Source organism: Hipposideros armiger, unplaced genomic scaffold (genome assembly GCF_001890085.2).
Source record: "Hipposideros armiger isolate ML-2016 unplaced genomic scaffold, ASM189008v1 scaffold_0, whole genome shotgun sequence".
Lineage (NCBI taxonomy): Eukaryota > Metazoa > Chordata > Mammalia > Chiroptera > Hipposideridae > Hipposideros > Hipposideros armiger.
In genome coordinates this window covers 3,528,584-3,552,340 of record NW_017731350.1, presented here as the reverse complement: position 1 = coordinate 3,552,340, position 23,757 = coordinate 3,528,584, and the positions used below count along the sequence as shown (strand labels likewise).

Sequence of the window (23,757 nt, the reverse complement as noted above, 5' to 3'; positions counted from 1 at the left end):
CAAAAGCATGAGAAATGAAACCAGAACTGTGTCCCAGTGCTCTGTTTGCCATTAGCCATGTGGTTTGGGGAAAATCACTTCATATTTTAGTTTCAGTTTTCTCATCTTTTAAGAGCTAGAGCAATGGTTCTGGAACTGTGGTCAGAGGCCCCCCCCTGGAAGGTCCCTTTTTAGGGAACCCACAAGGCCAAAACTATCTTCATAATAATACTAAGACATTACTGACTTTTGCAATCTCATTCTCTCATGAGTGTACGGTGGGGTGTTCCAGCAGCAACATGGCATATCCACAATTATCTGAAAAAGTTATTAAAATACTCCCTCCCTTTTCCAACTATACAGCTATGTGAGGCCAGATATTATTCCTATACTTTAATCAAAACAAAATATCACAACAGATTGAACAGATAAAGCAGATGTGAGAATCCAATTGTCTTTGAACCAAATCTTAGAGATTTGCAAAAATATAAAACAATGGCATTCTCATTAAATTTTTTTGTTTTACAATAATTATTATTTTTCATTGAAATATGTTAACATGTAATAGGTTTATCATTGTTATCTTTAATGGTTTAAAAATGATTTTTAATTTATCAATTTTAACTTTTAATATGGAAATATTGATAGATATAATCCACATAAACAAAACCTCTTTGGGGTCCTCAGTACTTTTTATTGTAATGAGGTCCTGAGACCAAAAGTTTAAGAACTGCTGGGGAAGAATGCCAAGCTCAAAAAATTCTGTGACTTACTAAATAACTGTGAAAGATAGGTTGGCTCTTTTTTCTCCCTTTTTATTTTTATTTTATTTTTGCTCGAGTCAAACACATTCTTTGCATTTCTCATTTTTACTGCACAATATTTATAACAAAAACTATAATAAAATTGCAAATAATGTAAATTCCCACAATTCTCATTTTTCTGTATTTCCCTCCAAATGTCTATATGTCTGTATGTAATTATGTGCATAGGGTAGATAAAAATATATAACCTGTTTTTTCACTTAACATTTTATTAAATATTTTACTGTTTTGCTATAAGGTCTTCATTTCTAATCATTTTAACAGCTGCCTGATCCACTCACTGAGCAAAAACGCCATGATTTGTTTATGTCTTCCTCAAACACTGAAGCTGTTTCTATCTGTGTATGTATGCACTCTCATATTTTTTCTTAGAAGAGTGTTTGTTTGTTACCTACCTACCCGCCCTTTGTCATTCTAATCATCAGTATTGACAATGTATTGCCCTAGATGCCATTCTCACTTCCCTCCCTCCACAGTTGGCTATGTCTTTCCTGTTTTAAGAGAGAGGAGGAAGCATGTCTCAAAAATGAGAAATCCAGTATTACTAAAATAACATGAGAACACAAGTAAAATAATTTAGCATTAGATTACCATAGCTACAATTTCCAATCTCATCATTTCCATTAAAAACTCCAATTTCCTTATGGGCAAGAGGTAAATATTTCTTATCCATTGCCCTAACACTTACTTGGTAATCAGTTAAACAATGTATTACATTTAGTTAACAGACTGGAAAACAACATTTTAAAAAACTTTCAAATACAAATGTTTTTATGCAAAGTTTTTGTGTAGAGTTATAGAAATATTTTCCCTGACCAGGGCAAACATCCATTAACTGGTTATAGGACTAGTGTTGTATAGGTCAGCCTTTCAATTATTATTAGACACTGAATTTGTCCATATCGCAGATTCATTTTGGACTTTGAAAATCAGAGTACTTTTAAATGAAAAAACAATATATTGCTGTGCTTTTTACCAGAGGTATTTTTATATATTATAGCTAAAAGAAACATTGGAAAAACTCTTCTAAAATTCTGAAACACTTCATCTTCCTCATTGCAAAGATCATTTCATTTAAGAAAATCATAGAATATCAATGAAAACAACATTGCAAGTACAGGCATAAGCTTTAAGCTTTCAGTCAGAATTCAAATCAAAGACACTTTCTTCTGCCTATTTGATTTTAAATCATTATTCAATTAATCCAACAAATACCTAGTAAACATCAATCATTTTCCAGACACAGTTATCAAGAGGACATAAAGTTGAAGGAGACCAAGGTGCATCCCTCCAGGGCATAAGTGAGCTGGCTGTAACATGCCACGGGGCTGCAGAAGAGGGAACAAAGTAATCCTACATTGAGCAAGTCAGAGCATCAAAGAAGAGGGGATATTTTAGCTGGGATTTGAAATATGAGGCCTGTTGGAGGAGAGAGATGGTCAGGGGTTATGTGCATTTCAGTGAGAGCTAATCACATAAACAAAGACAAGAAGTACGCTACTTTTGCTAACTCCAAATGCATGTTACTCAACACAAGAGAAATGCAAATCAAAACTATACTGAAATAACATTCCTCATCTATCAGATGGCAAAAATTCATAAACTGTTGATTTTTTAACATATGCTGTTGGCAAGGCTGTGGAAAAATACATGCCCTTATATATCGCTGGTGGGAATATAAAATGGTCCAGCTCCTGTGGCACTGTGATGGTATCTAAAAAGAGCCCATGGCACGCTGAGGGAGGGGTCTGAGAAGCAACGGGAATGCAGGTGAAAAGCGAGGCTGGAGTTAGATAGATAAGTACCATCTGGTAGGCAATAGGAGTTAGGAAATGCTTTTTTAAGCAAAACAGAGACATCAACAGAGCTGAATTTTAAAATGATGACAAATTCAAATTTGCTTATCATTAAAAGGAATAATAAAACAAAAGCAATATCTGAGCAGGCATCGTCCTCCTCTTTAGGCCATCATTAGGCTACTAAGCAAAGTGACTAGGAGGACAAGGTCCTCAGTTTTTTGGCAAAGAATTTCTCTGCTTTACCTGAAAACTAGTAAACCACAAGGATCTAGGGTAGGAGGGGTGTCAGACATCCAGAATGGGAGTGTCACCAGTGAAACCAGTGACCACCAGAGAAGGGGCTGGGCCAACAGTACCTAACACTCCATGTCCAGCAGGTTTCGGCCTTGCCCATGGGTCAGGGAACCAGGACTGAACACACCAGGATCTGTTTTCAGCTCATGAGTAATAACTGGAGGGGGAGGGGGTGCTTTTCCTACAGCATATATACAGGAAACATTGCTACCTAACAAAAACCTATTTTAAAAAAGGAAACAATATTGGAGCCACTTATCATGTCTCTCTAAGGAATCATTTGGTAAGACACTCTTCCTCCAGAGTCCCAACAAAAACAAAATCTCACTTTTTCAATCCAATTAACGCCAGTGACACAGGCCTCATTACTATACACCTGATCATTACAAAGTCCATTTTATATGTTGTGTTTCATCCAATCTATGATACCATCAATTGTAAGATGTGCCACTATTTTTTCTACCACTAAGAAAAACACTCAGCTAATTAAACTAACTCAATGACTTAATTAAATGTAATACTTCATGACATGTGAATCAGTCACACCAGCCTCTCCGTGAACTGAAATTTCTCTCATCTATTCAGAAGGATTTAGCCATTTTGCCAACCTTCATTTGCACTGCTTGGTCTGACAGAAAATTATTTTGGTCAAATATCAGTAATAAAAAAATAATACAGCACCATCTATTTGTGGATATCTTTCTTTAAAGAAAAAATGAAAAGGTTCAGTAAAGCACCTGGTTCTTGCTTTATATGAAAGTAAGCAATTCCTCCAATGAAGAATATGTATCTTACTAACATCAAATTTATCCCCTTCTGTTGTATGTGTCCATGGCTTTCTGTGCTTACCATAACTTTTTGTTCAATGCCAAATTAGAGTACACTCTTTCTGAGGACATTTGAAATGATAATACATGCAGTACCAAAAGTGGACATGATTCAGTTGAAGTGACAACAAGAACAGCTATGACCAAGTTCATACACCCACAGGAAATGACAACACATCAGAGCCTTTGCCTGGCCACTGCAATTGTAAGGTGCCATTGGCTGTATGAGGCATCCTGATGTCAGAGATGTTAAGGTGTGAAAAATGTCTTGAAATCAATGAAACATGGTAATAACCCACACAACACTAGGATGGTAATGATGGGTTGCTACCGGACACTGTAAAATCTGCTTAATTAGAATACCTATAAAATACACATACACATATCTATGTGCCAGGCAATCCTTGCCAAACTTTAGTCAATGTCCAGGAAAACAAGGTCAGAACATTCAGAAAATGTCTCATTTGAAAGATACAGTGGGGGGGAATCAAGTCATTTTGGCATAAAGTGGAAGAGGAGAGATTGGTCAAAGTATAAGCAAAGACCATCTCCAGGCATGAAATATTCCTGCTCTCCTGAAAATCCACCAGCAATAATGTAACTCCATCTCTACTCACTTCCACCTCCACTATGAATCAAGGAGGGTGTGGCACAGTGTCCAATGACATGCCAGCAACAGTATCTCCTGCAACATTTACTGAAGGACTGCATCTACTTTCCTATCTTACTCTCTCCTCCCTCACTCTGAGTTCTACTTATTCAGGCTTCCCTTTCATAATGACAGGATCAAATTTAAAGTCCTCTGCAGGGTGGACTGAACTCTTCATACTAAAGTCAACATAAACCTAGAAAATAAATAATAAACAGCAATGATCTTTCTAAGGAGAAATACAACACATCCCCAAACTCTGAAGTTTGGAAAAACTGGGGAGAAATTTAAATATATTCACTGCTTGTTTTTAATAATTTTTATGACTCTAAAGTCAGGCTGTTAGTTTATAAATACTGAAGACTCTTATTATTTCCAGACTACCCACCAAAAGATGCAGCTTGAGGTGCTACATTAACATGGTGATTTATTCAGACAAAAATCACAATCACAAATTTACAACTAGAATTTCTCTATCATTAAATTCTAGTTTTATTATGGACACCTCAGATGCTTATAAGAGCATTCCTGTAAGAGTTTTTTATGGACATACATTTTTATTTCACATGGGGAAAAATTTAGTAAAACTGTTAAGTGAAGGGCAGGTGTCTAGTTAAGTTTAAAATAAACCATCAGGGCTTCTTCCAAAGTGGCTTGTATGCGAGTTCTGACTGCTCCAAATCTTCGTGAGAGTCACTGAATTTTAGCTATTCTAGTACATGTGTTCTGTTGACTTATACATGTTTTTTTATACTGTATAAATTTATATTTTTATACTGTAATTCATACATGTTTTTTTAATTTTGTTTTTAAAACTACTAAACTACATAAATCTACATCCCTTATTTTGGGTTAGTTTGTAATTAATAAAAATTTTATGAGGAGATACATTCAGACTACATCAATAGCCTATTCCCATTAATCCTTCACCCATTAGTTTTAATGTAGATTTTTTTTTAATTCCCTGCTTTCCAGAACTTTTTCCAAGTGTAGCATGAAACTCCTTTTATCTCATCTCTACCTGAAAAAAATGGATGCTACAGCCAGTGTCCACTCTGTTGTGAGTCCTTTGAGGCACAGTTAAAATCTTAGGAATACACTCACACCAACCTCTAGGGAAGGACAACAAAAGGACACCCACAAATAATGAGGAAACCAAATCTATCTTTCTTTAATATGAAAATGGTAATGTACCTTCGAGGGATTTTGGCTTGGCAGTCAGGAGCTGTATAGTATTGCTTGTCTTCGGTGCTCAGGAAACAATGATCCAGTATTGTATAATAGAGTTGTATGTCAAAATTCCGGTATTTCATGGTTTAAAGAACTCAGGGAGAGTCATAATATGACCAGTACAATAACAAACACTCCATCTTGAACATTTTTCTTTAAATTTTTAGTAATTTAAAATATTTCAAATGTTATCTTTTTTCAGAAAAGACTCCCCTCTACCCCCTCAAAAAGAGTTCTCAAGTGAATTTTTTATCCCCCTCTTTTCACCCCCTCCCACCCCCATCCCAGACTTAAAGCTCTGTTCACTCTCCTACTCAGGATCTGCAGGCCTAGCCTGAAGCAATCTGGTGAAATCTGACAAGAGGTGGAGGGGTGGATGAGTGCTCTTCTAGTCCTAGGTTCTGTAACACTGTCCTTACCTGCTGTGGAAAACAGGTGCGGACTGAGTGCTCTGTGTAACCAAAAGATGGCCCTTCAAAGACAGCTGTTGGGAGCTTCAGAACTTCCTTCAGAAACTGGTCAAACTTGCTAAATATCATTAAGCCATTGGAATCTGACATCTGGGAGAAAACATCTATGAGAACAAAACCAAATAAAGTCAAGCTATAAAGAAATATCAACTTTTTATAAATGGTTCTATGTCATTTGCATACCAGTCAAAAAGTATCACTAAAAAATACCATAAATTTATTATGATTTTTAGTTAACATGTATTCTTATTCTTATTAACACTGTGTGGTTACTTTGTTGATGAGGCCCCTCTCTCCCACCCATCTAATATTCTACCTAAACATCAAACCAAATAACCGCTCATGTATGTCTACCTGCATACTCTTTTTGAGTGTACATACTGGGTGATGTATAACTTTTTATTTATTTATATCTCAGTTTGTTCCAAGAAGAATTTGTAGCAGCATATCTTTATCTCTTAACATTTATATACGCATCTATGTTTATATAAGACACATGCATTGTTTGAGTGTATGAATATATTAGCATATTGGTGATGGGGTATGAAAGAAATTGTATTATATTTGTATATTCACATAATAATGACATAATATAGCCCCATGAAGGAATAAATTGGGAGGAAGCATATAGCAAGTTTAAAATACTCCATCTAGTGAGTCCAATTAGAATAAAAGGAACTCATATAACCTCTTCTATCACAAGATACTTTTGACACTGTGAGATCCGATTGTTACATAAAATCTCCGATTGTTACATAAAACCTGACCCAAACAGATGGGAAAGAAGTCTCCATTAATATTACTACGTATTAATATTTCTTAATCTTCATGGAGAGAGTTTCCTGTCTCTAATTACTTATTCTTCTTATCTCATCCATAGTTGGGGAGAAAAAGAAAATCATCTAGGAGCTCAAAAACAACTTGACAAAGAAACATGACTTAAGCTTCTTTTCAAACGACTGAGCTTCCTTACAAACAAATTGGTGTGAGTTAAATATGCACATACAAAAATATCATTTCCTGAGGCCTTTCCAAACATAACAATTTGAAAAGTCATATTCTGTATTTTCGTAATAAACAGGATATTTAGAGACACATATGTAATAGATTTATGTAATGTACATATATGCATTATTCTTTGGGTTCAGTTTGGGGAAGTTTTTCAAAAGCACTAGGTATAGAAAAAAAAATTCAAAATACGTTAATCAAAGAAAGATAAATGCTAGATTACCAACTCCACAGGAAATTATCAAGAGAATAAAAATCTTCAGTATATCGTCTCATGCCAGCTGCTAGTTTGCAGCTGAAGGAAAAGTAATAAATACCCATACAGGTGGGAAATATCCAACAAGATGCTAAAGATGTATGATCCTAGTGGAAAGTAAAATCAATTAACTAGCCAATACTGTGCATCCCAAATTCTCATTACGTGGTCCAAGTACCAAGCACTCTGGTAGGTGTTTTAAAACATAACAAAGGATGATACATGGTCCTGAACCCCCAAGAAACTTTCAGTGTAGCTGGAAAAATAAGGTACATATGAAACAAAGAAGAATTAAGTGCTAAGCTGAGTTTCAACAGAACAGAAAGAAGAGAGACATAAAGATGTATTTGTTAAGCCTCACCATTTGCCAGGCATCACAATAGGTAACTATGGCTGAGTCTGCCTGTAGCCACCCAGTATTCTTATCTCCTTCTTCCTTAGTGATAGAACATTAATTTTATTTTGTGCAGTGATGTACCCAACCAAGAGATTAAACTTCACAGCCTCCTTTTAGTAAGTTGTGGTCGTGTGACTAAGTGCTGGCCAATAAGACTATAAGCAGGGGGCCAGCCGAGTGGTGCGTTGGTTAAGAGCTGGCTTGGGACGCCAGAGGGCCCCGGTTCACATCCCACATATGAGGGCCAGTGACACTGCCCTCTACAGCTAACATGCTGAACAACAGCTCAACCTGGAGCTGGGCTGCCGTGAGTCACCGGCGACAGCACAGGCTGCAGCCCCTGCTGCAGTGGGTTGCGATGGGCTACTGTGTGTAGCCAGCAGCCAGCGTGAGCGGCCAGCAGCCGCAGTGAGCTGCTGACCAGAAGCCAGTGACTGATCTGCCTCGTCCAGGAAGAGCACAATGATGGTGCCAACTTGGGCCAGTGAAACAACGTCCTCCACAACTAGACTGAAGAACAAAAGGACAGCAACTTGTCTGTTCCCCTTCCCCCAATTCCCCAGCACTGTTCCCATCCCCCCAATTCCCCAATAAAAATCTTTAAAAAAAAAAAAAAAAGACTATAAGCAGAAGGGTTGTGAGAGACTTCTTGGTAGGCTGGTTAAAGAAAGCTGGCTAAGGGTCGGCCGAGTGGCTCAGTTGGTTAAGAGCTTGCTCAAGAGTTTGAGCTCTGAGCAACAGCAGTTCGAGTCCAGCCCGAGCTGAGCAGCCGCTGAGCTGCCAACAGGTAGCAGGATGGCTCAGCTAAAAAAAAAAAAAAAAAGAAAGCTGGCTAAACTAGAAAGCAGACCCTTTTTTCCTTCCTCCTTTTGCAGTCTGGAATACAGGTATGATGGCTGGAGCTCTGGCAGCCACCTTGGACTACATGGGAATCTAAATTTTGACATATAAATCATTCACTACAATCGTAGAAAAGAAAAGGCCTGGGTCCCAGATGAACATGAAGCTACCATACCAGCCCTAAACTACCTACTCCTGGACTTCTTTTACATGAGAGAAAAATAAACTTCAATTGTGTTTAAGACACTATTATCCTAAGTTTTTGTTTTCATGCAACAATCCCTACTACTAAGCGCTACTATACTTTACTAAACATTACCTCATTTTACTTTCACAAAAAGATGTGTATGTGTGTGTGCGCACACACATGTGTATGCACAAAATTATTTAAAAATTATAGCTAAGGAAACTAGTTTAGAAAGGTTAACTTATTTAAGGTCAAAAAGTTAGTAAGTACCTAAATCAAGATTTAAACCCACACATATCTGGGTTTAAAATTCCATTACATCACAGTTCTTCAAAATATAGTTTGGAATAGATACAAAAACACATAGGCAGGATTGTCAAGAAAGGAATTTAGAAGCTAGGCCTTGAAAGATAGGATTTGGAATGATGAGATCAAAACAGGTTGGGAGTGGGGATTTGGGGGCACATCTGGCAAAGAGAAGGATAAAACTCTCTATGACAGGGATTTACAGAGTGTATCTGTTAGTGACGATAAGCAGGAAACAGTGCCTTGACGAGAATAATCTATGATAAAATATTTATATTGAGAAATAAAGGTAAATAAAGATTAAGAAAAGTAAGTTATGAGTGAAAACTTTAAATAAGGAATGCAATTTGGATTTGATTTACAAACTCTTAAGTAGGAAAGAAATATTTAGAAAGCTAGGTTTCGTGAAAATTAGACTGTTAATGACAGGCAGAATGAACAAAAGAGGAACAGGACTGGAGACATCAGCTAGAAAACCTTGCGAATAATATGCATAAATGAGGAAGTGAGAGTCTGGGTTACAGTAGTGACAGTACTGGAGTGGGGTCAATGCCAAGACATTTCAATGCAGGAAACTGCGTTGATGATAAGCTAGATTAGGGGGTAAAGGAATTTAAAACGTTAGGATCCTTCTAAATTTCTCGCTTGGGAAAATGCCGAAAACCTTGAGTGAAATAAACAAATTGAAGATAATGATACTTAGCTTTGAACCTAACTGTATTTGAGCTCATCGGCAAATCTCCATGTGGAACTATCCTGCAGGCAGTTAGAAACAGTACTGGGCCATAGCTCAAAACTGCAGATACAGTGACTAAGAGGCCCCCTGAAGGAGGGAAGAGCATAGTGACTTAATTTTTACATAGCTGGCTGAGATTCTTATAATGAGGACAATAATGATCCATTAAATCTGAATGGAAACAAAGGGTCAATGTGGGATGAGGCACTGCTCAGCACCCTACTTTCCGATTCTCGCTCACCAGCTGAACCCTGATGGTGTTTAGAATGGCAACGTGCTCCACTTAAAAAATGACTTTATAGCCTCTTTCACACACTGTAACTCTGGAGTGGATTTCTGGAAAAGCTTCTGCTTTCCTGATAGGGCATCTCTTTCTTCTTTCTGCTTGGAATGAGGACATGAGGCCTGGCGTAGAGCAGTGGCGTATGATCTCAAGGAGGACAGCCATACGGCAGAGTAGGAAGACTGGAGGAGCCCAAGTCTTTCATAACGTCCCTGAGTCATGCTACCAACTTTCAACTTACCAACCTGTGGACTTATTTTTACATGAGAATAATAAATCCCAATAGTTTTAAGCCACTGTTAGTCAAGTTTTCTGTTACCACTTAATTATTCCCAATAAACTAGCAAGTTATTAACTTGTGGCCATGAATGGTAGAAATATTCAAGACCAGAGACTTGAGCTACCAACTCTATAAATACACATACCTATGATTTCACAATCACAAAAACATATGTGAATACACCCACAGCAACAAATCTACACCTCACTCAGAGCAATAAAAGGAAGTGATTGGGTAGTGAAATGACTAACTTCCCTACTCTATAAAGTATTATTTTCAGTTCCATTTAGTTACTATGTCATATGACAGATGCAAAGTAGTAAGATTTTTTTAATTCAAGAAAAAAAAAACACCTTAATAGGCCCATATCGCAATAGTAAAAGAATAAGCAGAAACATGTTGGTTGGTTGGTTGGTTGGTTGGTTGGTTGGTTGTTTAGCTGGTTGGTTTTAATAATACAAATGCTGCTAGACCCCAAAACTGAAGGCATAGTTAAATAATTACTTAACGTATAAGTCAATACTTCTTGTTAATAGATTAAGAAAGTATTTTTTTTAGATAAGACTTCTGTTATCTGTAAGAAAAATACTGAAAAATGACTACTATTTTTGTTATCTTAAATGACATATAACAATGAATCTAAGTTAGTGTGATTTACCATATACACAGATAAAAATATCTTACCAAAGAAATAAGAGGCAATATATAGTCAATGATGTTGTAAAAACTAGGTATGTTGTCAGATGGGTACTAGATTTATCGGGGGATCACTTCATAAATTATATAAATGCCTAACCACTGCCCTGTGCATCTGAAAGCAATATAAAATAATACTGCATGTCAAAAAAAAAGAAAAGAAATAAGAGACAATAGAAGTTGGTAAAAATATACAAAAAATTAAATTCATCCTCTAATTAAAGCCCTAAATCCTTCTGGCATTAGGGACTAAATTACTTCCCAGATCACCAGTTAATTTTCCCAGTAATTCTCTATTTATATACCTCTGAAAGAAAGTATGCTAATTCCCCATTAGTTATTTCCAGATAAAAATATAGGCTTTCTCCCTTGTGAAAAACCCATAATCAAGCCCTTAAATGCGCATGTTACACACTTTTAAAAACATCCTGTCCTCTGTGTAGTGGCAAAATAATGCTAATGTTATGCCATTACCATGTGCGTTTTGATTTTTTTTCTGGTGATAATGCCTCTGGTTTCACTCATTGCATTTGCCCATCTGTGCACCCCTTTTTGCTCCCCTCACACACACACACACACACACACACACACACACACACACACACACACACACAAAACCTTACACTTTTGAAGATGACAGTGCTGTTTACAATAAAGACTCAAGTCTACAAATGCAAAACCATTTTCTTTTAAATGTTAGCTTTCCCTGGCAAATGACTCTCATCCCCTGCCATCTTTCTAGCAACCTCACCCACAGGAACATGTATACACATCTGCATGTTTGTAAATACCTATATCTAACTAAATCCAAGCACATTTTGGGTTGTCAGAAAAGTCATGATGTATTTTGTCTGTGTTTTTCAAAGGTCATTTATTTATATCAAGAACAAAGATCAATCAATGATATATTGCCCATTTTATTCGATAACATTTTGCCATCTTTCAGTGAGCTTCATAATTCCTCGTTCATAGAAGGACCTGTCTTTATTTGCAAAAAACTTAACAAGGTGCTGATTTATAGCCTCATCTGAATTGAACGTTATACCACACCAGGAGTTTTGAAGAGAGTGAAACAAGTGGAAATCTGATGGCACAAGGTTGGGCGCGTATGGTGCGTGTGGCAACATATCCCATCCAAGCTCCAATAATTTTTGACAGGTGATTAAACTTGTATGTGGTCTCTCATTGTCGCGATGGAATACAACTCGTTTAGAATTAACAAGCTCTGGATGTTTCTGGATGATGGATTTGTTCAAACTGTCCAATTTTTTTTATATGGCCTTTATTATGTTGAGATATGATCCCACTATTCCCACCTTGCTAAGAGTTTTTATCATAAATGGTTGCTGGATTTTGTCAAATGCTTTTTCTGCATCTATTGATATGATCATATAATTTTTATTTTTCATTTTGTTAATGTGATGTATTATGTTAATTGATTTGCGGATATTGAACCAACCTTGCATACCAGGAATGAATCCCACTTAATCATGGTGTATGATCTTTTTAATGTGACAATGAATTTGGTTTGCTAGTATTTTGTTAAGGATTTTTGCATCTATGTTCATTAGGGATATCGGCCTATAGTTTTCTTTTTTTTGTAACATCTTTGTCTGACTTTGGGATCAGAGTAATAGTGGCCTCATAAAATGTGCTTGGGAGCCTTCCCTCCTTCTGTATTTTTTGGAATAGTTTGAGGAGAATAGGTATTCTTTTTTTAATGTTTTGTAAAATTCGCCTGTGAAGCCATCTGGTCCAGGGCTTTTGTTTGTTGGAAGTTTGTTGATTACTGACTTCATTTCTTTGGTAGTAATCAGTCTGTTCAGAGTTTCTGTTTCTTTTTGGTTCAGACTTGGTAGATTGCAAGCTTCTAGAAATTTATCCATTTCTTCCAGATTGTCAAATTTGTTGGCATATAGTTGCTCATAATATTTTCTTACAGTTTCCTGTATTTCTGTGGCATCTGTTGTCACTTCCCCTCTTTCATTTCTGATTTTATTAATTTGGGTCATCTCTCTCTTTTTCTTGGTGAGCCTGGCAAAACTATCCAATTTCTGACAGTACACATTCAAATTGATTTTTTGATTCCCTGGTAGGAGCTTGAAAAACATGACACCTTTAAAATTCCACCACACTGAGAACATAACCTTCCTCTGATGAATGTCTACATTCAATGTCGTTTGAAGCGAATCATCACGTCGGGACCAAGACCATTTGCACACCACATTGTTGTAAACAATCCACTTCTCATCACCAGTTATCAGTCGCTTCAAAAAAGGATTGTTTTCGGGCAGACGAGTGGCGCGTTGGTTGGGAATTCGCTTGGGATGCCAGAGGGCCCCGGTTCAGATCCCACATATGAGGGCCAGTGACGCTGCCCTCTACAGCTAAGATGCTGAACAGCAGCTCGACCTGGAGCTGGGCTGCTGTGGGTCGCTGGCGACGGTGTGGGCTGCAGTCCCCTGCTGCAGTGGGCTGCCATAAGCTATCGTGTATAGCCGGCAGCCAGCGTGAGCAGCCAGCAGCCGCCGTGAGCGGCAGCCCAGAAGCCAGCGACTGATCTGCCTCGCCCGGGAAGAGCGCAATGATGGTGCCAGCTTGAGCCAGTGAAGCAACATCCTCCACAACTAGGCTGAGGAACAAAACGACAGCAACTTGTCTGTTCCCCTTACCCCGATTCCCCAATAAAATCTTTAAAAAAAAAAAAAGGATCGTTTTCCTCATGTTTAATGAGCATATCACAGATATTTATACGCACCATCAAATTAACTTCTTTGATTTCATGCAGAATCCAAACATCGAGCTTGCTTACGTATCCCAGCGTCTTCAGGTGGTCGTGAACGCTTGAGTGATGGATGTTCAATGTTTCTGCAGTCTCTCGTGTCGTGTAACATGAGTTTGACTCGATCAATGCCTTTATTTTGTCATCATCAACCTCAGTGGGCCTCCCCGACCGAGGAGCATCGTTGAGATCAAAATCACCAGCACGGAATTTCATGAACCATCGTTGCCACTGACGTTCTTGTAGAGCATTGTCACCTTAAACTTTATGCAACTTTTCACAAGCTTGACACGTGTTCTTCCCTTTATGGAAGTAAAACAGTAAAATATGGCAAAAACGCACAGTTTGGTCTTCCATCTTCAACTTGTAAAATCTCCAAAACTGAACCAAATCGCTCAGTTTTTTTTTTAGAATGAAGCTAGAACTGTCAGCTGTCAAATGACATAGCAATAACATAAATGTGAATGACTCTAGTACTTCCAAAAATGAACTAGTGCCATCTGTTGCAAACATGCGTCATGACTTTTCCACAGCCCAGTATTTTATTCCTAAACTCATGAATATTCCGACATCATTCATTAAGTCAGAGTGAGGCGGGAGGATGGGGGTCAGCATGCTTGGGCTGCCAGTGCTGACATGGCCAGAACTACCTTACACGAGGTTCCAGGTTTCCCCTGGTTTTTGTGTGTTTTACTTTTTCTTATTCATAAAATGCAGATTCAGGGCTTATCGCTTATTTGCTTCCAGCTCTAAAACATTTTGGTTATATGAGAAATGTAAACATGGGCATCACTCATTCAAATTAAACAGTCACTTCTATCTAATCAAGAGAAGGAACAGTTAACAGAAAGCAGCCAGAATAAATATGCACTGACAAGTGGTTAAAAGGCTAGAGCAAAGGAGGCTAAATTTTGAATAAGTTAAAGCTATTTATTTATAACTTCAAAGGTTGGCCTCCTACAGTCTGTTAATGAAACATCAAGGAAGCAAACAATTGAAATGGCAGAACTACCAGTTCTGGGTAAAAACAGAAAGAACCTCAAGTCATACTTTCTCTAGCTACTCAAGGTGCTGTCCATCAAAAACATGCAAAAACATAAGTAATATAAATGATTATTATAAAACCATGTTTATGCTACAACCCAGGGAAAATACCTGTTATCGTTTTGGTGTATTTCTTTTTCTATGTGCATAATAAATTTTTGTTTAAAACTGTAATACATGTATATTGATCTGAAACATATTTTTAAGGCATTATATTTAATTATGTGGGTATCCCCAAATTAAACAGAGCTCTCACTTTTGTACCCTAAAGAAGCTGTTTCAAGTTTTCACATATTATAACAAGTACTGCAACAAATATACATAAAACTTGAGGGACACTTCTGATTAATTCCTCAGGATAAATGCAAAAAGCAGACTGAGTCAATGGATATGAATATTTTTACAACCTTCCTGATAGATACTGTCAGACTGCCCTTCAAAATGGTAGCACTGGGTTTTTAAAGAATTTAAGAATAAACTGCATGAATCGTCTGCTCTTATCTTTCAGTGTAAGACAGATGGGGTTTGAATAAGAGGAGATTAAGTCTCTTAGAAAACAAATAGCAGAATTAGACAAAGTAAAGAAATCACATAGTTAATTCAGTATGATTTAATAGATAATGGGCTTTAGAGTCTGTAAATTTTGTTCTCTGAATTATTCTTTGGGTTTCTGACATTATTGAGTTTTGATCATGCTTATAATTAAAGTTTGTATTCTGATTCTAAATCTTTGGTGCTATATTTAGAATCTTACCCTAAGTGACCTTTGAATCTAGGATACAGTCCCAAATGGCCACCCACAACAGTGAACCATTTCTATAGATGAATGATATCTGGGGACAAAAACTCTCTTCAGAGAGATGTGAAAAATCTAATTAAAAAATGTTTCAAACTAAAAGCACAAATATTGGTTAAGTCATTTCAAATGTTATCTTGACACTAAAACAAGAAAATAAACAAAAAATACATATCAAATAAAAAAGGAGAGGGGAGAAAATTATAGGAAAATAATCTAAAAGATAAAAAGCAGAAAGATCAAAATAAAAAAGAAATAGAAACACTAAGGTGTATTCCATAAATTAGAAAACCTCACTTAAAAGAAATATTAACAGAGGTAACGGCAATGATTACACACAGTCAGTGGCAGGGAGATGGAGAAACTAAGAACAGAAACAATGGAATAAGTAAGTAGAAGAAAGTGAATAAATGGTCAAATATCATTTGATGTTACATACAGTGTTGTATCTCACTTTTGTCTACACAATTATTCAGTCACTTCAACTCAGCAGGACCTAGAGAGCTGAGAACTAGAAAGCCAGGAGAAAAAGGAGGCTCACACCAGCCAAACCGGCCAGTCATACTACAAAAGCTCCCGTGCTGCTCTCATGGTGTGCTAGTAATTATTTTTGTCTTTACTTTAAATAAAATGCTAAGAAGTTTGGTTATGTTTCCTCTGTCAGTAGCCTATCAAAAGTAAATCACAAGTAAAGAGAGATTTATAGAAACTGGTACACTGATAATACCATCATATTCACCAGTGATAAAGGATGGACACACACACACACACACACACACACACACACACACACACACACACACACATCACCATCACAACCACCACCACCACCATCACCAACTACAACAACAAAAACTTAAGAAGTGAAAAAGCACAATAATTTAAAAACATGAGATGGGACAAGCAACCCAGAGCCGCACAATTAGCCCTAAGTGCATAAGAGTCCCTAAGAGATGAAAAAATACTGAAGTTATGATCAGTGAGCTCTGTTTAAGATGGGAGGGACAGACCACATTTAAAGTGGTTTCAACCCTGAATAAAATTAAAAAGTGGAGACAGGCTTCAATACCTGAAAACTTTATTATCTTAAACACCTCATTTTTTAGGCAAGGAAATTATGGTACAATAAAAATAATGAAACAGAGCTACAGATGGTAAAGAAACTATAACTTTGAACATGAAGGAGATAAATAAACCATATTTTAAATCTATGTGAATAATATAAACATGGTAACGAGTGACCTAGCGTGGCTTGTATCTCATCATCCCATACACAGTGTACAATGACCTGGCATTCTGAGCACACAGACATGCCACATTTGCCTGGGCATGTGTACTTTTGTGCCATGTGAATATTGGGCACTTGTGTTCCTTCACGAAGTTCAAAATCCACATAAAAAAAACACAAAAAACCCTGCTATCACTTGGACCCCTTCCATATTTCACGTAGCACTAGAAGTTGTACTTTTCCACTAACAGTTAGAACAGAGAACTGCAGTAATTTTATTACTCAATCAACAATTTGTATTTGGCAAAATTCTGGCACTCACTATTTGCCAGGTAGCAAGTCTATGGAGATGTAACAGATTTAAACATAGAAACTTGAAGACTCCAGAGTCATCTAGAATGTGTATTTATATAATTGATTTTCTATTTTTCTACTAGTTTCCCTATAACTAATAAAGATGCAATGTATAATTTTTATCTGGTATCATTATTAAAAAACAAAATCCCAACTTCTTTTTCTTTTATGTTTGAATGAAATATAATTGCATCTGAATTATCTTCCTCAGATAAACACCATGTTAGAATTTAAAAAATTTTAAGAAATCTCAGCCCAGAAGAGTAATATCACCATGTGAAAAAACTCAGCACCGAGTATTTAAATAAAACTATGATTTTCACTACCAAAAAATTTGTTTTACATAGCAGCTGATTTTGAAATGAAGACAAACCGGATAACAGTTTAACCAAACATATTATCTAAGATCTTTCTTTAGAAAATCGAAATGTTTATCTAGTGAGCCATCTAGCTTTCCAACTTTCAATGTCATGGTAACATGTAAGAAAAAGCACAGACAGCAAATGCACCTCTGAAGTAACCTTGCCCAAAAGCTTGTGCTTGAATCTGATCAAACCTCTGTATCTTTCAATTAAACAAAAAAATGTAGGGCACAGAGGCACGTCGTGGGGACACAGTCATCAAAATCCAGCCTATGAGAAACGCTACAGGACAGATGACCCAGTTTCTTCAACAAATCAATTCAGAGGGTATCTCAACACTGCAATAAAACCCACGGCTTCAATCTCACCTCCCTGAAACCTGCCAGTTTCCTACTCCATGGCACTTGTGTTATGGCACTTTGATCACTGTACTGTATCACATGTGTGTCTCCCATTACAGGGCCAGCACAGTGGAGGATGACAAAGGAGCTTAGAACAGGAATCTGAAGCTAGACAACCTGAGCTGAAATCCCAGCTTCGCCCCTCAGTTAACTCATCTATGAAATGGAGAAAAGACCACCTGTTGTGCAAAGAAATTTTAAGGATTCAGTGAGAAAATATATGTAAAGCACCTAGTACAATGCCTGGCATATCTTAGGCAGTTAGTACTATCTAATGAGTGAATAAATGAAAACCATAAGCAGAAAAATTAAGTAATTGTGCATTTCACCTCCTTTGATTTCATCTAACCACCTCTTTATAGTATTTACTGAACAGTAAAATACCAAAATGGCCAACAGTAAAAACAAAATTAAGAACAATAACTGAAAAAGCAGGCTATCAATTTCTAAACAACTGTGCTTGGCTCTACAGTGCTAAGAAACAGTTTAATCAAAGCAAATACCATCTGATGAAGAACAGAGTTATTAAGAAAAAGGCTCTTCTTGACCAAACCCGGTAAAAGTAATCAAATTTATTTTCTAACCAAAAACAGTCAACATACATAATCATCTTCAAGCACAATTTCTAATAATATGGAAAATTTCTTTTAAAGTATTTTTAAAATGTCAACATTATTGTTTTGAATCGCCTCGATTTTCTTGCTTAAAAAAAATAAAAACTAAACAAATTACTTCACCCAACTTTTCCATCTGAACAGTAGGTGGCATAACTTAACATACTCTGAGCCAGGTGAGTGATGTGGTGGTAGTAATAAAACAAAAAAGGTTCAATATAGCATCATCCAAAATTCTGATAATATTCATTTAAAACTCTTACAAAGTCCTAATTTGAAAACAAAATCTTTCAAATAATATGAAAATACTTACATCTCAATTTGTCCAGCATTTTTCCACCACACATGGTTGCTAACATAGCTTTAACTGAAAATACGGTCAACTTGCCTCGGCCCTCACTGCAAAATAAATTATATTAGAAACAATTGCTATCTGGAACCACAAAAGCAATAAAATGTATCACTAAACATCAAGCAACAAGTCAAGTGGTCCCCACCCTTATTGCCACTGCATTACCTTGAATTTTTAGACACCTTGGATTTTTTTTTCCCTTCCTCTGTAGAATTAAGGCTTCATCTATACTTAGGTGAATAGTGCTATAACTAACTTGAATTATTTGGAAATAATTTTATAAACATTCTGTAAAGCAATTTCTGTGGGCTTTGTAGGCAGAGGCCAAATGGATGGACCAGAAGTAAATTTCCTATCAACGGAGCCCATTCAATCAACAGCTGAGGCATTTTTAGGTATTCAAATATGAGGCACCACTTGTTTTGAATAATAATTCAGAAACATGTTCTTCCATCACACTATTATAACACTTGATTGTTATGTACTAAGCCAACAGGGTGCATGCACACAGCTATGAAGATTTTATAGGACATTCACCTTTGTTTTTACTGTGACAATCTTTATGTTACCATGTGTTTATTCTGAGAAGCTCAGTCACATCTGCCTCACAGCTTTCCACACCACAATTGTGAGAAAAGTGAAGGGGAGAAGATGGTGACATTAATTCCTTTTTTAGGAATCAGACAGATGAAATGTAGAACATCAATGAATTACCCAAAGTAACGCCGCATACCACCTGCAGACCAAGACAGTATCAGCAGGGCCCCTGACCCACAAGCCCACTGCTCCCTCCATTCAACGCTGCCCTGGTTTCACCACGAATGAAAACGTCACTAGCTGGCTTTTCAAATCGTCGTATGTAAGTAAACAAGGGACTCTTGTGCTAATTCTACACAGCTTGTGCTTACTAAGTTTCAGAACAACTTAGTAAACTACCTTTACAATAAGGAGAACTATTATTATCTTGGTTTTGAAAAGCAATTGTCATCTATTTATTTTTACTAATGGTCCTAACAGAGTGTCTCCCAGTTTTCCAAACCTTCTTTGTATATAGTACAGTAAGATCACAGTTGAAAAAAGGCAAATGGTTATAAGCCAGAAGGTTCTCAATGAAAACATTTCCAGGAAATGCCAATGTTTGTTACACTCCGATTTTTTAACTATTAAAAAATCTCATGAATAAATTTATTCATAAGATAAAATAGGAATCCCTAAAACTAGCTAAAATTAGGGTGGGGTTTTAAAAATACGGCCAGATAGCTCAATAAGTAAGAGCGCGAGCTCCAAACAACGGGGTTGCCGGTTCTATTCCCACATGGGGCAGTGACACTTTGCCCTCTACAGCTAGGATTGTGAACAATGGCTCAACCTGAAGCTGGGCTGACGTGAGTGGCTGGCTGACTGCCTCAGTCGGGTAGAGTGCAATGATCATAATACCAACATGGGCCAGTGAGTGGCATTCTCCACAACTAGACTGAGAACCACAGCCGGAGTGGGGGGTGGAGGATAAATATATATTTTTTTCTTCAGAAATACAGATTCTGTCCCCCATCAAACCAATGCACCCGGAAACGATAAGGACTGTTCCTATGTCCAATATCCATTGCATTACATGAGCAACATCAGTGGCTATAAAGAGCATCAATTGTATTAAAAGGAATGGATTTCTAAGACTGATACAGAAATTTTACAGTGGACATTCATTTCCTTTTGGTCACCAATCATCCAAACGCCTAGTCTACATTTTAAACAGACCCTACCTTATGCAACAAGGACTCTTTCCACTACCAAAGAATGAAGAAAGGAAAAAAAAAAACCCCAGGTATTTGCTTTCCCATCTTTCTTGGCATGTGTGCACACACACTCCACCAATAAGATGCGCCACTGCAGACTTCCAATAGAAAACTATTAACTTTTAGAAGTTGGAACTCCAAACAGTCCACCTGTCGAGGATGGCAGCAGTCACACCCAGTGTCCTGAGGCAGCAGAGACAGAGATTCTTGTGGCAGCGCCCACAGCCCAGCATCAGTAGTGTTTGGTGCACAGGCAGCAATATCTGTACGCAGGTTCATGGCAGAAGTGCTTCTTGAGACCAGTTAGTGTGACTCTGAACTTTATTCTTAGCAGTGTGGTCTTCAAGCCTAAGCTTTCCCAATCCTCTCAGACAGTGTGTAATAAAATCCACATCCTTTCAATAAATTAGCCAGAGATGGTTTCTCCTGCTCATAACCAAGAACTCTGAGGGATGCAGCTTCTATCCTGAGTACAGTGGCCCAGAAAGATGAAGCAACCAAAGGAAACATTGCTGACGTCCAGAGTGAGAGGAAACATGCCCAATAACCAGCAGAGCAAGAATGAAGAAGTGCTCACCACCAGAAGAGTCAAGCCTTGATGCACAGCTAATGACATTTTTTTAAAGGAAACATGCTCAAAACATGTTTTGCAGACACAGATTTCATGATGCAAGAATATCCAGGAAATTCCACAGGGGCAAGTAAAAATCAATCTTAGGAGAGATGCCTATAAAAATAAGGATCCTGATTATATGTGGGGGAAGAGAAAGGGCTGGAACCAAGAAAGGAGCTTCTGGGGTGCTGACAGCATTCTTTCTTGGCCTCTGTAGTACTTACACGGATATTTGTTTTATAACAATTAATTTTACTGCACTTCATTTTCTGTATTTTTCTGCAGTTGTTTTCTATTTCTCAATAAAACTGCTTGTTTTTTAAAAAAATTAACATTTATTTGGGGTGACAATGGTCAACAAAACTACACAGGTTCCAAGTGTACACTTCCATAATATATCATCTGTAAATTGCATTATGTGTTCAATAAACAGTGAAAACAATAAAAACTTTTAAAAAATGAATCCTGGGAAAGTGAAGGTTACCATTACTGAACAAAGCTAATGGTTTAAGGGGAAAAATGACGAAGGGGAAACCTACAGGTTAAAAGGCACTTAAGATATATAAACTGAAATGCATAAAATTTTCCATAATAAAAGTTTCCATAATAAAAATGTATAAAAAGAATAAAAATGTTAAAAATACCAAGGCCCACGCCCCCTTCTTAGATGTTTACTAGCTATGCATGATATCATAAAAACTAATGAAAAATAATATATGAAAGATTAAAAAATATATTTGAGATAGTTTACTAAGTTTAAAAACAAGCAAGGCATGGAACAAAATAATTGCCGGAATGCAGTCTAGCAATTATGTTAAAAAGGAGAGAGTAAAAATAATATTATTATATGCATCTATAGACAGTCCCCTACTTATGATGGTTCAACTTACAATTTTTCAACTTTATGATAGGGCAAAAGTGATATGAATTCAGTAGAAATCATATGTCGAAATTTGAATTTTGGTCTTTTCTCGGGCTAGCGATATGCGGCATGATATTCTCCCACGATGCTAGACAATGGCAGGGAGCTGCACAACCAGTCAGGCTGACCACCAGGGTAAACAACTGATAACTCTACAGTGCAATATTAAATGCAGTTTTGACTTACAATATTTTCAACTTAGGATGGGTTTATCGGGATGTAACCCCATAAGTTGAGAACTATCTGTATTTGTTTGTAAATGTATAAACTGTGAAAGTGTATTGAAAAAAATAACACTGGTTGTCTCCAGGATAGAAAGTAGGCAGTCAAAGGAAAGCAATGAAAAGATGGACACTTTACACTTTATAAACATTAAACATGCTTGTACTAGAAAAGAAGGTTCTCAAGTCATCATCTAAGCTTCCAACTTAAGACACTAGAAAAATAACAGCAAATTAAACCCAAAACAAACAGAAGGGGGAAAAATAATATGAGTAAGAGCAGGAATCAATAAAATTGAAAACAGAAAAAAAATTAATGAAACCAAAAGCTGGTTCTTCAAATAAATAAATAATATTGATAAATCTCTACCCAGACTGACTAAGAAAAAAATAGAGAAGGTACAAATGATCAATATTAAGAATAAAAAACAGAATATCACCACAAGTTCTACACACATTACAGAAATAATAAGAAAACATTACAAAAAACTTCATGTCCATAAATTCAACAACTTGGATGAACTGGACAGACACAAACTTCTCTTTGAAAAACACTTAACTACTAAAGCTCACTCAGGAAGAAACAGGTAACCTGAATAGAACCATCTCCATTATAGAAATTAAATCTGTATTTTTAAGCCTTCCAGAAAAGGAAGTTCCTCATTCAGCGGGCTGAATTATAAAGCAGTTAAAGCAGAAATAATTACATTTCTCCACTGACTTTTCCAGGGAATAAACAAGCATTATTTTGATACCAAACACACATAAAGACATTACAAAAGAATAGTCAGTGTCCCTCATGAATTTAGATGGCAAAAATCAACAAAATGTGAGCAAATTGAATATAACAATATATAAAAAGGGCCCAGGTAGAATGCACATCTTCAAAGAGGTTAACATAACATTAGACTATCAGGAGTCCTTTCTTCAAAGCTAGTCTCCGATAACATACTCCTCTCAGAGCAGAGAAAGTGATTTAGCTGATTAAGCTCTAAGGAAATTAGACAGTTTTGAGAAAAAATCTCCTCCAGGCTGAACAACAAATGTGGCCCCAAAAGGCGCCAGCCAGCCCCTCTGCCCAGCCATGCAAAAGGTATAAAACCCAAAGCTTTTGCCCTAACTAGTGGGCAACTAAGTCGGGACCCCTTCTCATTTTGAGAGCTGTTATTTTCTACTGTAATAAATTGTCCTCTGTTACACACTTTAAAAAAAAA

General features: G+C 36.8%; 1 protein-coding gene across 21 annotated transcripts in view; it reads right to left on the bottom strand.

Moving 5' to 3' along the window:
- DTNB (dystrobrevin beta) overlaps positions 1 to 23,757 on the bottom strand; it is a 216,757-nt gene that overhangs the window by 136,346 nt on the left and 56,654 nt on the right. For 20 of the 21 annotated variants that reach the window (XR_002124314.1, XR_002124234.1, XR_002124253.1 and 17 more), the window contains 2 exons: positions 18,956 to 19,041; positions 6,022 to 6,176 (listed from right to left, as the gene is read on the bottom strand). Coding sequence is in view for 13 of the 21 variants with exons in the window: in XM_019644345.1 (XP_019499890.1) it covers positions 6,022 to 6,176; positions 18,956 to 19,041 (241 nt within the window). In the remaining 8 variants the exon portion in view is untranslated. The remainder of the gene's footprint in view (positions 1 to 6,021; positions 6,177 to 18,955; positions 19,042 to 23,757) is intronic. The other variant, XR_002124369.1, reaches the window with a different exon arrangement.